General features: G+C 39.7%; 1 protein-coding gene across 3 annotated transcripts in view; it reads left to right on the top strand.

Annotated features, from left to right (window-relative positions):
• IRAK1 (interleukin 1 receptor associated kinase 1) overlaps positions 1 to 15,963 on the top strand; it is a 32,725-nt gene that overhangs the window by 10,973 nt on the left and 5,789 nt on the right. For all 3 annotated transcript variants that reach the window (XR_005554896.1, XM_039328646.1, XM_039328645.1), the window contains exons 3-11: positions 247 to 408; positions 5,852 to 5,958; positions 9,216 to 9,383; positions 10,479 to 10,543; positions 10,766 to 10,880; positions 10,982 to 11,094; positions 12,027 to 12,228; positions 13,836 to 13,904; positions 13,992 to 14,210. Coding sequence is in view for 2 of the 3 variants with exons in the window: in XM_039328646.1 (XP_039184580.1) it covers positions 247 to 408; positions 5,852 to 5,958; positions 9,216 to 9,383; positions 10,479 to 10,543; positions 10,766 to 10,880; positions 10,982 to 11,094; positions 12,027 to 12,228; positions 13,836 to 13,904; positions 13,992 to 14,210 (1,220 nt within the window). In the remaining variant the exon portion in view is untranslated. The remainder of the gene's footprint in view (positions 1 to 246; positions 409 to 5,851; positions 5,959 to 9,215; positions 9,384 to 10,478; positions 10,544 to 10,765; positions 10,881 to 10,981; positions 11,095 to 12,026; positions 12,229 to 13,835; positions 13,905 to 13,991; positions 14,211 to 15,963) is intronic.

Here is a 15,963-nt window from a genome sequence, read left to right as displayed (position 1 = left end):
TTCTATTGTGTTTAACCAAATTATTTGTTGCAAGTGTCATTATAAAAAGAAGAGCAGCTAGTTTGCATGATTGCTAAACCGTGGTTTAATTAATTGTTGGTTAAGCAACTAATCATTGGGCTTGGATAATATTCTAAGGTATGACACATAGTTTATAAAGCATAACAGTTGGATACAGAACCACACTAACCAAAGATGTGCATGAACTAATCTTTAATTCTTTTTTCTCCATTCTTCTTCTTACAGGACGTCTGTTGCCATATTCCCAGAAGCCCAGTCCGCTGACTTCTCAAAAGCCATCTATTTCTCCTAAACCCCCACCTGCCCCAGATCCAGGTGGCAGAGGCAGCTGCAAGATCATTACAACAATGTGGGAGCCCCACCAGAAACCCTCCCCACCTGAACCAGGTACAAGCGGCATGTTTGCCATTGATCCTGGAATGTGTCCAGTGGGGCTGTTCAGGGACAACTTTCTTCAGATAATTTGAAGCATGAAATATTTTCCATTTCATGAAACCCTCATTTCATAAAATTCAAAAGCATTTAGGTTTAGGACAATGGAATAGATTGAGTTTCACCTACTCATAGACTCCTCTGCTGGGCTGCAGGTATTCTAAACACTGTTTATATAGCACAGAAATTGGCACTGGTCACAGAATTCAACTTCCTAAGAATTGCTCTAGGTTGCTTTAAAAATTTGAAGATGTGCCCGCTAAAATGTCAGAGTACATGAGAAGAAAGTGGAACTGGAATCTAGCATATAGAAATCTGTTAACATCCGAATAATTGGATTTTAATTTGCTTTCATAGTTTATGGATGATGGCAGGTTTAATCTCGAACAATTGGTCAAATGCTTTTTAGAAAGTTAATCTACACCAGTACCAATTTTATTACACATTGATGGAGCAGGAAGTTCCTCTTTGTTATTTTTGAACATGTCAATTTCATGAGATGATTCCAAATTCTTGTATTAGACAGAAAATAATTGTACTTTTAAAATAGTTTCCCCGCCCCCAGGGATCTTGAGGAGGACCTGTTCCTCCTAAATAAGTTATTTTAATCCTTTTAATCATTCTTCTTGTCCTTTTCTGTGATTTTTCTTACTGATTTTTCTGTGATTCTTCTTCAGCGGTGTTCTCCTTTTGCAATTATGAAAAGTAACTGAAAGGAGAGTGGGTGTATATGTTGAGGTTTTATGACTAAGGGTTTGATAATGCAAATATAGATCTGAAAGATTTCATAGGGCCCACAATTCTCATTCCTCTCCCCATCTACAATTCTTGTCACAGAAACAACTGTAACAATGCAGTTTTCATCTGGAGGGTGGTCTCAGAAAGGATGATGAGGCCAAGCATGCATTTTTACTTTCTACTTTAAGCTTTAGCACAAGTGAAAATGTAAAATTTCCCTCACTTCTCCTGGCATTGTAGCTAACTGGTTTGGCACATTTAGCATTTTTATTGGAAAAGCATGGTAAAACTATTTTCATAAAGTATCTTATGAAGCAGGAAGGTTGGTAGAATAGCAACAGCTCAACTTCTAGAGCACGTACTACCACAGAAGTCTTGCAACCAGGTTTTATAGAACAGCACCTCTGGACAATATCAGAGTATCTCAGATGACCATAGCCAACTCCCTGTTCCTGCTCTAGGTTCTGCTCTGATTGATGCCCTACATCTCTGAGAGAATAACTATTCCTCCTCCTCCACCCCCCCTCCCGTGCCCAAACAGATTTTATATGAGGTTTTATTGTTGTGGTTCAGGTTTACACTGCATAAAATGTTTAATAGCTTCCATTCTTGAGTGAATCTGAAATGTAAGTATATTTACTTTTGATTATATTTGCTTAGGTTGAATGTATGTATTTAAATTTTTTGATTTATTTTTTTTTCATTTTCATGTTTACTCTTTTGAATTGCCTTGAGTGATTTGTTTTTTTAAAAAATGTATACTCTAAAAAGCCTAATAGGTTTTTATACTTTCCAACCCACCAGAATGTTGGAAAGAAATTATGTAAAAGTATTTGGGACTCTTATTGGTCAGCAGAGTAACACAGAATAGAGTGGGACCAAATTTTGTGTGGTGGTAGAAACTGGTTAAGAACAAGGGAATTTAAAAATGGGCAGATTAGTCGCTGTGGAGAAATAGAAATCTAGAATAAAAAAAATCACAAGGCATCCCTATAAGAAAGGCAAATGAGAAACAGCCCAGAGGCTACCGACTGCTCCTTTGTTAATCCCTGCTCTTCCTGCTTCTGAGTTTTTTTTAGTCTGGGTGGAGTTGCTATTAATGGGATTACAAGAATTCCAAAAGCTACGCTTCATATGTTTTTCCTTTCTTTATTTTTGTACTTGAAATTGCCTTCCACCTATGTTCTCAACTATCTACCATGGTAGTCCGCAAGCTTTTATAACTCATTTTGTCCATTTAAGCTACTCCTGGTGTAAGAGCAGTATGCCAGGAGGGAACATAAGCTCACCCATACCAGAACTCTTTGCAGACATTTTCATAGTTTGTTCATTTCGTGTCTATTTTTTTCCAAATAAGTGGCTGTTAATAAGTTTCTCTTTTTCCATGATTTGGTTGTTGCTATGGTTGTAGATTATGTTTTAAAATGTTGATACATTTTCTTAAGAGTTTACAATCTACATTTTTAAATGGAAATCAGAACAAATCCATGAGCTTCTCACTGGTGAGATAGTAAGGAAAAAGTTATGTAGGAGTTTTGAACTTTGACATGGGAAAACTTTTATTGCTATTTGTTTAACCTGACAGATTATGGACAGGTCCCTTCATAACTCTTCTCAAATATTTAGATTGAATTTGCTCAATCTGGAGAGCTTTACACTAGCTGTGTAATAATCATGTACTTTTCAACTTTGTTATTTACATTATCAAATGTGAAGTTGGTGAACAAGGTAATTCTTTGCCTTGTTCCCAAGTTTTGGAATGCACTTCCTGGTAGCTGTATTTATTCATTTGTTCATTTGTTCTCTTGTTTATGGGCCACTCCAATAAACCAACTCTCAGCAGTATAGAACTCCCCAAATCCTTAATTTGGCTTAAAATAGTACATAATAATCAAAACCAAAACCGGGGACTACAAACAATTATGTGCTCCATCAAACTTTCACATTCCAAAAACACAACTACAATGGTTGCTAATTCAGAGGAACTGTCATAATGACTTAAGGCTTGATAGAATAGTTTGTTTTTCACCATCTTTCTGAAGATCAGAAGATCCTAAACAACACGAGGGAAGGGATCATCTGAATGTCTGAGAGAGGAAAACTATTTCAGAGGAGGTTATAGCAAATACAAAAGTATGTTCCATGACCCCCTCTAGGTGGTGTCTCAAATTAAGTGGCCAGCATAAGGCACCTGCTGTACTGTCTCTTACAAGGGAGGCTAGTGAGAAATTTGTCCCATAGATATCCAAGCCTTGAATCATGCAAAGCTTTAAAATTAATCTTGAATTGCACCTGGAAACCAGTGCAGCTCTCAGAATAGAGATATATATGGATTCCTCAAGGTGCTCCCATAAGTACTTGAGCCTTGCAACTTTACAGTCTGTCTTTTACAAAGGAGTAAAAACTAGGGTTACACAATGGTCCAGATTCAAATGAGGAAAAATGATTCAGAGCATTCAGGTGCTCTCACATGGTATCTGTTGATGCCTCCTCAAAGAATCTGCAGGAAAATACACCTCTGATTTAAGGAGATTTTGATAGGTGTGACAGGTGAGCCCCCATATTTTCCAAGTCACTTTTTTTTGGGGGGGGGGGAAATCTGGAACATCGCATAGTCCCAGGAGCGATCTCCCTTTCTGTCAGGTCTTTAGTGTTTGAGATACTTGAATTTTAATTGCTAAAATTAACTGGGCTTTAATTGTTTTATATCATTTGGGATTTGGTATTGACTGGATTCCTGAACTACCCTAAATAAATTGCAAATTGAAATAATAGGTTAATAAATAAAACAGTATCTTCTTGCCTAGAAGACTACTTTATTTTATTACACAGCAATTGTAATTTTCAAAATATGTGTGGTGAAAAATTGCTAATGTACATTTTTGAATTATCACTTTTTGTTTGCTATTACTGTCTCTTTCAAATTCCTGCCCATCCCATGCACATTTTAAGTAGTCCCAGAAGCCAGATTACCCGGTTCTGTCTTTAAAAGACAATGTAGGAAGACTCTGCCTATGATTCAGTTTTTTTACTCATCGGGGAGAGAGCCTTTGTAAAAGTTAAAGGATTTGTCAAATCATTTCTGGAAAGTTTAGGCTTCCTAGTAATAAAATTGTTTTTCCAATAATCCACATAAGCAATACAGTGCTTCTGGGGAAGCTGAATTTCACATAAATTGAGGTATTTCCCACCTTCCCTGTTGTTTTTAAAAGTGCCTATAGAAGTGATTGCTTGAAATCCTGCGGGGGGGGGGAATGATTTCACTGGGGGGGGAAATGAATGTGCTTAATCCCCTCCCTCTTCCTCCTCTTTTCTGGAAGTGACGAAGTTGAAAAAAAATGATAAATGAGACAAGGATGGTACCAGGTCCCAAAGTACCGCATGTACTTTGTGGTTTGCTCCTTCTGGGGCTTGTAAACTGAATGCCTCTGGAAGGTCTTTGGTTAGGAAAAGCTGTTCTCTCCCACAAGATGGAGTCAGATGGATTTAATGCAATGAGAGATGTGTCTGGCCCATAAGTAGGAAGTATACCCCTCCTTGCCAGAAGTAAAAAAAAAAACAAACCCCTGATCCTTCACCAAGTTTATTTGGTTTGGTATTAATAGGGTCAGTGAGGAGAGGGAGGGAGGGAGGGAGAGAGAGAGAGAAAGAGAAATCACTCTGGTGATATTTAAGATGGTTAATTAATAACAGGAGGAAATTGTTTTGCTGGCTTCCTTATTAGAAGCTCCTAGATACAGCAAGCTCCTAATGACCAGAACTGTGCTCTGCAGTACAGAATATTAAAGCCCACAGGCAAAAGCAGCTAAAATTTGTCACCAAGAAAATCGGCTTGGGATCTTGAATAAACTTTGCGTGCTTGCCTCCCTCCTCTCCCAAATTTTATTTCTGTTATTTGTGGAAAGGCATAAAAAAAAATAGTCAAAGGAGCCACTGAGGTCCCTGAAAATTTCATATGCACAACCAGTGTAAAGGTGCTTATGAAGTTTCATCTGCTTTGAAACTTGGTTTGGCAGCCTTTCTCCTTTCAAAGGAAAGTGAGAACTTGATGACCACTTATTACTACTTCTACTACTTCCTTCTAGAACATCTGTCTTAGGATAGAGACAACCAATTTCAAAAGGATGCCAAATGCAACATTCATTACTAGAACTAAATGCTCACAAGTTTCTTGGAATACACCGTTTCTTGTATATAATTCTTAATGACACACTAATGTGGTGCCTCCCCTTCCTCTTTCATGCATGACTTTTCAATTTATTTCCATACGTATTCTTGTTTCACCGAAACAGTCACTGCTCAAAGAGGTGGGTGGGCTATGAACACTAGGGCTATTTTGAATCTTTTTTTTTATTGAAAAGTTTTACAAAAGTTTACAACAAAACAATCCCAAACACCCCCTTCCCCTCCCACACTTCCCAGAGCTGAATACAGGGTTACAAATATGACAATCATAATCTAAATAACATTAACCGACTATATAAAAACCAAATCCATAATACACTTTAACTCCCTTTTAACAAAAATAAACAAATTCTAAATAAAGCATAATAAATAAACAAATTCATATCCTAATTCTTAAACAATACGATATAATAAAAATTTGGCTATTTTGAATCTTGTCTGCAACTGAATTCCCATTTATTTCTTGGGCAAACAGATCAGCCCAATCCTCTGCTCCCTTCGAGAGACTCCACTCCAAGTAGCCGTTGCAGCAGTGCAGCCTCCAGCACCCTGCCATCGCCTCCAACACACAGTGACACACAGGTATGGACTGCATAGTGGGATGTAGTCAGAAGAACTAACAGTCAGTAGAAGAGAAACTACGGTGCGGGGAAAAGTCGGTGGAACTTTTAATGTTTGTTTGTTTATGGCAATAACAGATGTTTAGGATTTCCTGGGAGCTATAATGATTTGCTCTGTGTTTATTTTATAACAAACTTGTTTTTCATCTAATTGTGCATAGGAGACATAATCTGTATCTTTCAGGGATATTTAAGACATATGTGACTACCTTTTCTTTTTCAGTCATATATTTTTTGGTATCTTTTAAGTAACGGTTCTTCCTTTCTCATTTTTTTTTTTTTTTTGAGGTTGCTTACAGCTCTGCTTTAAATCCCTAACACCCCCCCCCCTTCTCTTTTCCTTTTGCACTCTGCACTGATGCTAGTACTTAATTTCTCTTTACTGCCGCAGTTTTGCCATTGCTGAAGTTACTTCTCTTCGGTTTTAACTGCATGAAGATCCATATCCATTATTTTATCAAAGTTCTGTTACTGACATCAATATTTTCCCCTTTCTTCTAGTTGCCTAATATGTTGCTTTCTTCCTGGGTAGGTAGTCCACAGTAAACAGTGGTAATTGAGACTGGAATTTGCATCGTTAAGTGATGTAGTCATAAAGCACAACATCACATGCCTGTATCACTTAGCGACAGCAGTCGCGGCCCTTCCCATTGCCATTGTTAAGGAAGAGTCACAGGTTTTCAAACATTCCCAGGCAGCTCACATACCAGCAGGCAAATAAGGGTTGCTGTTGAGTAAGGGAAGATATACAAGGGTGAGGGTGCATTGTTGACCCTGCGGTACAAACGCAGCAGAGCTAGGGATGGGTTCTGTCGGGTGGGGAAAAGTGCGAGCAACTTAGCATAGTGACTTATAACCTTCCCTCCTGGCTTCTCCAGTGACTTTGCTTGTGAGAAAACATCAGGGAAGATCACAAATAGCTATCATATGATCATGGGATGCTGCAACCATTGTAATTGCGTGGTGGTTGCCAAGCATCCAGATCATGTGACCACAGGGATGCTGGGATGGCCAAAATTTCCAGGACCGGTTGTAAGTATATTTGTTCAGTGCTAGCGTAACTTTGAATGGTTGCATAACGAATAGTTGTTAAACAAGGTCTACCTATACCGTACTCTCTTAATCCCATTCATTTCTAATTTTCTAATTCTTCTAACATGTACAGTACATGTACTGATTCAAGCAATGAATCAGCGAACACCTAGAGGCAAACAAAGTCATTACTAAAAGCCAACACGGGTTTGTCAAAAACAGATCATGCCAGACAAATCTTATTGCATTCTTGACCAAGTGACAAAATTAGTGGACCAGAGGAATGCTGTGGATATAATTTACTTGGACGTCAGTAAGGCATTTGACAAAATAGACCACAACCTACTACTTGATAAGATAGAAAAATGTGGGTTAGACAGCATCACCACCAGATGGATTCGTAGCTGGCTGACCAGCCGTACTTAGCATGTGCTCCTGAATGGAACTGCATCTACATGGAGGGAAGTGTGTAGGGGGTGCCCCAGGGCTCTGTTCTGGGCCCACTGCTCTTCAACATCTTCATCAATGATTGGATGAGGGGATAGATGGGGAACTCATCAAATTTGCAGATGACACCGAGTTGGCAGGAATAGCCAACACTCCAGAAGATAGGTTTAAGATACAGAAGGATCTTGACAGACTTGAACATTGGACGCTATCTAACAAAATAAAATTCAATGGTGAAAAAAGTAAGATTCTACATTCATGCAAGAAAAACCAAAGGCACAGGTATAGTATAGGTGGTACCTTGTTCAATAGTAGTAACTGTGAGAGGGATCTGGGAGTCCTAGTGGACAATCACTTAAATATGAGCCAGCAGTGTGCTGCAACTGCCAAAAAAGCCAACACAGTGCTAGGCTACATTAACAAAGGGATAGAATCAAGATCATGTGAAGTGTTAATACCACTTTATAATGCCTTGGTAAGGCCACACTTGGAATACTGCATCCAGTTTTGGTCACCACAATGTGAAAAAAATGTTGAGACTCTAGAACAGTGGTGGCGAACCTATGGTACGGGTGTCAGAGGCGGCACTCGGAGCCCTCTCTGTGGGCACACATGTTGTTGCCCCAGCCTTGCCTCCCCCCGCAACCCCCTCCTCTCCAGCAGCCTCTCTAAAGGAGAGTCGCCCTCAAACGTGGCCCACACGGAGCAGCGCAGCCAAGGACATGGCAGCCAGGCAGCGTAGACAAGACTCTGCCATCACACCCCATCATGCAGTTGATGCTGCAGGGCGCGGGCAGAGGGTGTGGCCGCCATAGCGCTGCTGGGCGGCCTGGGCGATCTACAGCGGGCCCTGGAGGCAGTGAGTGGTCCTGTGAGCAGGCAGGGCGGGGGATGGGCCAGAGTGGGGGTGGGGCAGGGGGGGGTGGGGCCCGTTTTGGGGCACTCGGTCTCTAAAAGGTTCGCCATCACTGCTCTAGAAAGTACAGAGAAGAGCAACAAAGATGATTAGGGGACTGGACACTAAAACATATAAGGAACGATTGCTGGAATTGGATATGTCTACTGGGGTAGGCAACCTTGGCTCTTTTATGATTCGTGGACTTCAACTCCCAGAATTCCTGAGCCAGCTGGCTCAGGAATTCTGGGAGTTGAAGTCCACGAGTCATAAAAGAGCCAAGGTTGCCTACTCCTAGCTAGTCTAATGAAGAGAAGGATGAGGGGTGACATGATAGCAGTGTTCCAATATCTCAGGGGCTGCCAGAAAGAAGAGGGTGTCAAGCCATTCTCCAAAGTGCCTGAAGGCAGGACAAGAAACAACAGATGAAAACTAACCAAAGAGAGAAGCAATCTAGAACTAAGGAGAAATTTCCTGACAGCTAGAACAATTAATCAGTGAAACAACCTGCCTCCAGAAGCAGTGAATGCTCCAACACTGGAAGTTTTTAGGAAGAGACTGGACGGCCATTTGTCTGAAACAGTATAGGATTTCCTGCCTGAGCAGGGGGTGGGACTAGATGATCTCCAAGGTCCCTTCCAACTTTTTACTGCTACTACTATTACTACTACTACTACTACTATTATTATTATTTCCTTAACTTTGAGCAGGTGTCTAAGAGTGACGCCCAAATCAAGATTCCTGGTTTAGAAATTAGGAATTTCTGTCATAAATACTTTGTGGTGTTTGGAGAGAAGAGATGCCTTTTCATCCTGTTTATGGTATGTCTGCCCACTTTGTTCCAGGGCCTTGAATCTCTGCCCTCCACGTGTCCTTTCAAGTGGCAGTTAGAAGAGTTGCGCCAAGCTACAGACAACTTCTCTGAACGTCTCAAGATTGGTGAAGGAGGTTTTGGCTGCGTCTACCAGGCCCGATTGCGCAATACTGTCTATGCTGTGAAACGGCTCAAGGAGGTATTTCCATTTGGTATTATAACTTACAATACTCACACTTTTTATTTTATGTTTATTTCCACTGACTTCTTATCTCTCAACTAGTTCATGGAATGATGAACCGTAACATTTGTTAGACTTAGCTCCTGCACCTCTAAGATACATTTAGGCAAGAAAAACCAAATGTACAGGTATAGTATAGGGGGTACCTTGCTCAATAGTAGTAACTGTAAGAGGGATCTGGGAGTCCTAGTGGACAATCACTTAAATATGAGCCAGCAGTGTGCTGCAGCTGCCAAAAAGGCCAACACAGTGCTAGGCTGCATTAACAGAGGGATAGAATCAAGATCACGTGAAGTATTAATACCACTCTTCAATGCCTTGGTAAGGCCACACTTGGAATACTGCATCCAGTTTTGGTCACCACGATGTGAAAAAAATGTTGAGACTCTAGAAAGAGTACAGAGAAGAGCAACAAAGATGATTAGGGGACTGGAGGCTAAAGCATATAAGGAACAGTTGCTGGAATTGGGTATGTCTAATTTAATGAAGAGCAGGACAAGGGGGGACATGATAGCAGTGTTCCAATATCTCAGGGGCTGCCAGAAAGAAGAGGGAATCAAGCTATTCTCCAAAGTGCCTGAAGGCAGGACAAGAAGCAACGGATGGAAACTAATCAAGGAGAGAAAACCTAGAACTAAGGAGAAACTTCCTGACAGTTAGAACAATTAACCAGTGGAACAACCTGTCTCCAGAAGCGGTGAATGCTCCAACACTAGAAGTTTTTAAGAAGAGACTGGACAGCCATTTGTCTGAAACGGTATAGGGTTTCCTGCGTGAGCAGGGGGTTGGACTAGATGATCTCCAAGGTCCTTTCCAACTTTATTATTATTATCTCCTATGAACAAGATTGGGCATGAACTCTTTGCATCCCAGGAGTGTATAGCCATGGAGATTGGCCTTTGTTTTTCATATATATGTGATGCTTAGTTGCTAAGCAAGGATCCTGTTCCTTTGTACCACCCAGAATTCTTTTTCATTTAGTCCAGCTAATGGTGACTTATACATCTTCCTTCCTTCCTTTTTTTTTCAAATCTTCCTTAAACTAACTGACAGGAAGCAGAACTGAACTGGACTGTAATAAAGAATAGTTTTGTCACAGAAGTGGAAAAACTTTCCCGGTAAGAGCCAAAGTTTATGTTGAATGTACTGTAAGATCCCAGAAATGGAATAATGGGTTGAGGATTGTTCGGGTGTCCTTCAGATGTCTTAGATTTCATCTCCCCAAATCCAGCACATTAGGAGGGTACCAAATTGGAGAAAGCAATGCTAGAGAATCATGGGAACAAGAGTGGGTTGAGTTGGAACTACTGCTGTTTAATACTGTCTCACTTGTAACTTAGGTTCCGCCATCCTAATATCGTAGAGTTTGCTGGTTGCTGTGCTGAACAGGGATGCTTTTGCCTTGTCTATGTCTTCCTGCCCAAGGGATCCTTGGAAGATCATTTACATGGCCAGGTACCTAGCTGAATTTGTCCTCTCTATTTAAAAGTAGTCTGTTCTTGCAAACAAGTCCTTCAGGATCACTCCTGTCCTTGAATCTATTTTAAACTTTCTAGGTTGGTGCTTGTCTCTCTTGGACCCAACGTTTACATGTGGCTCTGGGCACTGCTAGAGCTATTCAGTTTCTACATAGTGACTCACCTAGCCTTATCCACGGAGATGTAAAGAGGTAAGAGAATGGAGGGGAAATCATATCCTAGACTGTGAGATGTGAACATAACTAATGCATTGTGTTTTGTTTAAATGTGAGGATATCTGCTTTTTGGGTGAGGAGAGAGGTGTTTAACAATTTTTTACCTCCTATGCTTCAATTTGGGGGCGAGGAGGGAACAATTGTTCAAGAGAGAATGAAAATAGACAATGAACTGAATAACTGCACGATTAGTAGTTGAACTGAGAAGCCTATGGTCTTTCACATTACTAAATTTCAATCCCTAGCATTCCACACCATTAGCCAGGCTGACTTGAGCTGCAGAGAATTATGATTAACAAAATCTAAAATGCCTTGGTCATTGATTAAATGCCAATTAAAAATGCCAACAAATGTCTGTGTTTATGTTATTATTTTATACGTTTTTTTTCGGCATCTATTGGAGTAGTGTCTAGTTCAAAGAGCTATCTAATTCAATGAACGCTGTACTGGGAAGAGTAACACAAATTAAAGAAAAACTGAAATTAGTGGTTTCCAAGGCAAAACAACTTTTCTGATCCAGAAGGATTTTCTGTTCATCATCCTTTATGCTGTGGGCATATTTTGATATCTTGATTCCTTTTGTTTTCATAATGACCTAAGATTACCTCACTGGGCAATTTCCTCTAGTCCGGGGTTTTGTTTCTCATCATGGTCAGCCAGATAGCATGCATATCCCTTTCCTCTGTAACTGGTATTTGGGGATAGCACTGAGTCTTCAAGTCTCCAAACAACAAGATGAAAATTTGGAGGAGAGGTATTCCCTGGTCATGCTTATAATATATGGGAGTTTGAGAAGGAACTGTAGGGTCCTCACTGCTCTCTGAGCTTGGTGGCTTTCTTGCAGACATTTCATTACCAAATTAGGTAACATCAACAGTGACAAAACTGTCTTTTCCTGTCATATACAGCTCTAACATCCTTTTGGATACAGCACTCAATCCAAGGCTGGCTGATTTTGGATTGGCACGATTCAGCCGCCGGCCAAAGGGAGGAATAAGCAGTTCGCTGGGCCAGACCCAGACTGTGAGGGGTACATTGGCCTATCTGCCTCCTGAATATGTACGGACTGGGACGCTTTCTACTGCTATTGATATATTCAGCTTCGGTGTGGTGAGTAATGTGGGAGCAGGAATGTTACAGGTAGCTCTTGATTTATAGCCACCATCGTTTCTATTGCTAAGCAAGCCAGTTTTTAAGTGAGTTATACCCAATTTTACAACCTTTTTGCTACAGTTGTTAAGCGAATCACTGCAGTGTGAATGAATCGTGCAGTTATTAAATGAATCTGGCGTCCCCATTGACTTTGCTTGTTGGAAGCTGGTGGGAAAGTCACAAAAGGTAATCATGTGACCCTGGGACGGTGCAATTGTTGTAAATACAGGCTAGTTGCCAGGGGCCTGAATTTAGATCACATGACTATGGGAATATGACAGTCTTAAGTGGGAGGACTAAGTCACTTTTTCAGTGCCATTGTAACTTAGAACAGTTACTAAATGAATGGTTATAAGTTGAAAACTATTTGTATTTCGAATTGTATGATGAGGACAGGATATGTTGTAGAAGTGGAGGGCAATTCTAAGTTGTTCTGTTCAACAGCCTATATTCATTTCTATAACATCCATCAGGTGTATTCTGCTTCTGCTTAGAATGTGTAGTCTGCCTTCTTCCCAGGTAATATGTTAAACAATTGATGGTTCCAGGGAATATGCTGAGTTCAGCTTCTCCTTCTGAGGGGAGAATTAGACAATTCTCTAAAAATAACTTTCTCTTAAGATAACTTTCATACTCACATATTGTAATAGTGGGTGTCTATTAAATCCATCCAATAATGGCCAGGGAGCCACTTCTAGGTTTGGTAGAACATCTTCTTTCCCTGGGCAATTTAACATGGTTTGGGCACAATTAAAATAAAGTTGTAATTTTACTTTGTCCATTATATGCAGACCTACTTAAGTATCGCATTACACATTCTAACTCAACATGTTGGGAAAAAAAATACTTACTTGTGTGATTGCTTAAATTAATGGGCAAACTTCTTTATTTCAGCTATGTGATGCATAGTTGTCATGGCCAAAATATTTATGTAATTATATTTTATAATTGTTTTAGATTTTGACTTATAAGATTTGAGGCATTTTGTACATCATTAAAGGATTCAGAGTTGGTATTGTGTATAATAATAATAATAGTAATAGCAACATAAATTGTATTTGATTTGACCAAATGAATTGCGATGAACTCTGATACCCATTTATAATTATGATGTTTTAATGGTGATTTTTATGGCTACTGGTTAATACACATTATAAATTTTGAATTAATATTAGGATTCTTCAAAGACTTAAAACTGTATACAATAAAGCTATATTTTATTAAGAGGCAGGAGGGAAAATTCTGTTAGAACCTAATATTGTTTGCTTTTACTTCTGGGGAAAATGGAGTCCGACTTTCAGAGCAGTTGAATTAAACGTTAGCTTGAAATAATTCTGTTGATCTCTGAGCTCTTATGAAAAGGACTGGTTGGAAAACCTGACACAAAATGGTTCTTTGTAATATATCTGATCGGCTTTATCCTAGGATGACTTAATCCTATAATGAAATTCTATGTTCTGGTCACCTGGCTGCCTGTACTGAAGTATGAGGAAAGAACAAAGTGCCCATTTTAGTGGTATTTTATCTACAAATAGTTCAAAATAATCTTTCTTCATCCCTGTCAGGTTCTTCTAGAACTCTTGACTGGAAGACAACCTATGGAAGTAGATTCTCATGGACACAGCAAGTACTTGGTGAGCAACTCTCTCATCTTATCCTAATTCATTCTGTCACACGCAGCTTGATTTTTTACAATTGCTTGTCCATGTTTGTGCTTTCAGAAGGATCTGGTAAATGATGAAGAGGAGCAAAAAACCCATCTGTCAACTGCCACAACTTCCTCCAGTCATACGAAAGCAGTTCAGCTTGGCAGTCACCTCTACCAAAAACACGTAGACCTACGGTCTGGCCCATGTCCAGAGCAACTGGGCAAAACACTAGGAAAGTTGGCTTGTTGCTGTCTCCACCAGCGAGCCAAACGCCGCCCTTCAATGGCTGAAGTAAGAGAACAAACATTCGATTTAGAATACTGAGTCTCTTCTTTCCTCTGTGAAGAAATTTGGCATTTGCTTTGCTGCAACAAAGCTTTTAACTTTAAATCTTTGTTTCATAGAGTCAGGAAAAATTTTGAACGTTCATGAAAATCTGGCACAATCATGCATGTTTTGTGTATGTTACTTTCTGAATCTGTTTTCACATATACTGACTACTTTATGCTGTTGTTTCACGTCAGCTTCATAAAGAGTGTATGTACAAATACATACACAGTAGTGCTTCCTACCCCCTTCTCTTTTAAATCCCTTTCATTTAACATCTCCGTAGCCCTGTCTATATCTGTGCCTGGTGTGCCCTTCTGTGTACTTAGAAAGTGGAAATTTTAGAAATATTCCACACCAAGCGTATACCTGGGGGTTCATATCAGTTGGTTGGCATCAGAAAAGTCTGTGTTTTTCCCCCTCAAATTTATTTGATTTGTGCATGCAAGTGCAAACTATTACTTGTCTTAAAATCTAAGGAGATGATTATAATTCATTTGACTCACCCAGATCATGGTAAGCACTGTAAAACTTTATCCAAAGTTGGCCCTGACTTGTGAATGAGTCACTGAGAAATAAGGATCTGTTTTTTAATGTCTAGAAACCATTTAGAGACATAAGAATGCTTCTGTTTACCCTCAGCGGGAGAACTAAGAACAGAGATGAGAATTTTTTTTAGGTTTTCAGATACTTTCCAACTGATTTGATTTCATTATATATGAATAGAAATATCTGTTTGTCTTTTTTATTTGCTAAAGTTTCTGGGATGATCATACAGTGTAAATGAAAGAGGGATGGCATATTCATGGTAGAGCAAGGAGAGAAAAGAGACACACATACATATATACATACACACACATGACCCACCCACCGTTCCTCCCTCCCTCCCTCATTTTTGTTAAGTTTATTTTGTCACCTATCTATACTCATTCCATAGGACCTACAACTAGAAGGATCCAGGAAGGGGGAACCATAGGTCTTCCAGATGTTGCTAAATTTCATTCTCAGCTGACATGACCACTGATTAAGGGTGTAGGGTTAAACTGAAACAACATCCAAATTCCAGTCCAGAAATATTCTATTTCTGTTGATAATGCTACCGCCACAATAGAGTGCTGTTTTCATTTTCAGCTGCCCCTATCACTTCTATGGAACTGACCAGTGTGTGAACTCTAGGTGGAAAGAATTAAAGATGGTGAATGGGGAAGCGACAGTGAATAAATGCCGAGTTATATTGAGTCTCTTTTTTTCTGCTGCTTCCTATTGGCACTGCAGTGTCTGTCGGTGGCTATTTAAGTGAAGGAATGTCAATAGAATAGAATAGAATAGAATAGAATAGAATAGAATAGAATAGAATAGAATAGGAATAGAATAGGAATAGAGCTGGAAGGGACCTTGGAGATTTTCTAGTCCAACCCACCTGCTCAAGCAGGAGAACCTATACCATTTCAGACAAGTGACTGTCTGGTCTCTTCTTAAAAATCTCCAGCAATGGAACGCCCACGATTCCTGAAGGCATTTATTCACTATATCGTTTGCAGCTTTTCAGTTATCTCGTAAGGCTTATCTATCAGACAATAAGTGAACTCTGGAGGGAATGGGACTTCCTGTTCAAAGGAGCTTGTTTATATGATCACATTGGCTTTGCCTGGGAAATGGGAGAATGAGTGAGTTGTTTTATTTGCCAGATGTTGTTCTTAAGAAGCAATAAGTGTGT

Source organism: Crotalus tigris, unplaced genomic scaffold (genome assembly GCF_016545835.1).
Source record: "Crotalus tigris isolate CLP2741 ecotype Arizona unplaced genomic scaffold, ASM1654583v1 scf7180000024383.4638030, whole genome shotgun sequence".
NCBI classification, from domain to species: domain Eukaryota; kingdom Metazoa; phylum Chordata; class Lepidosauria; order Squamata; family Viperidae; genus Crotalus; species Crotalus tigris.
This window is presented reverse-complemented; position numbering and strand designations above follow the sequence as displayed.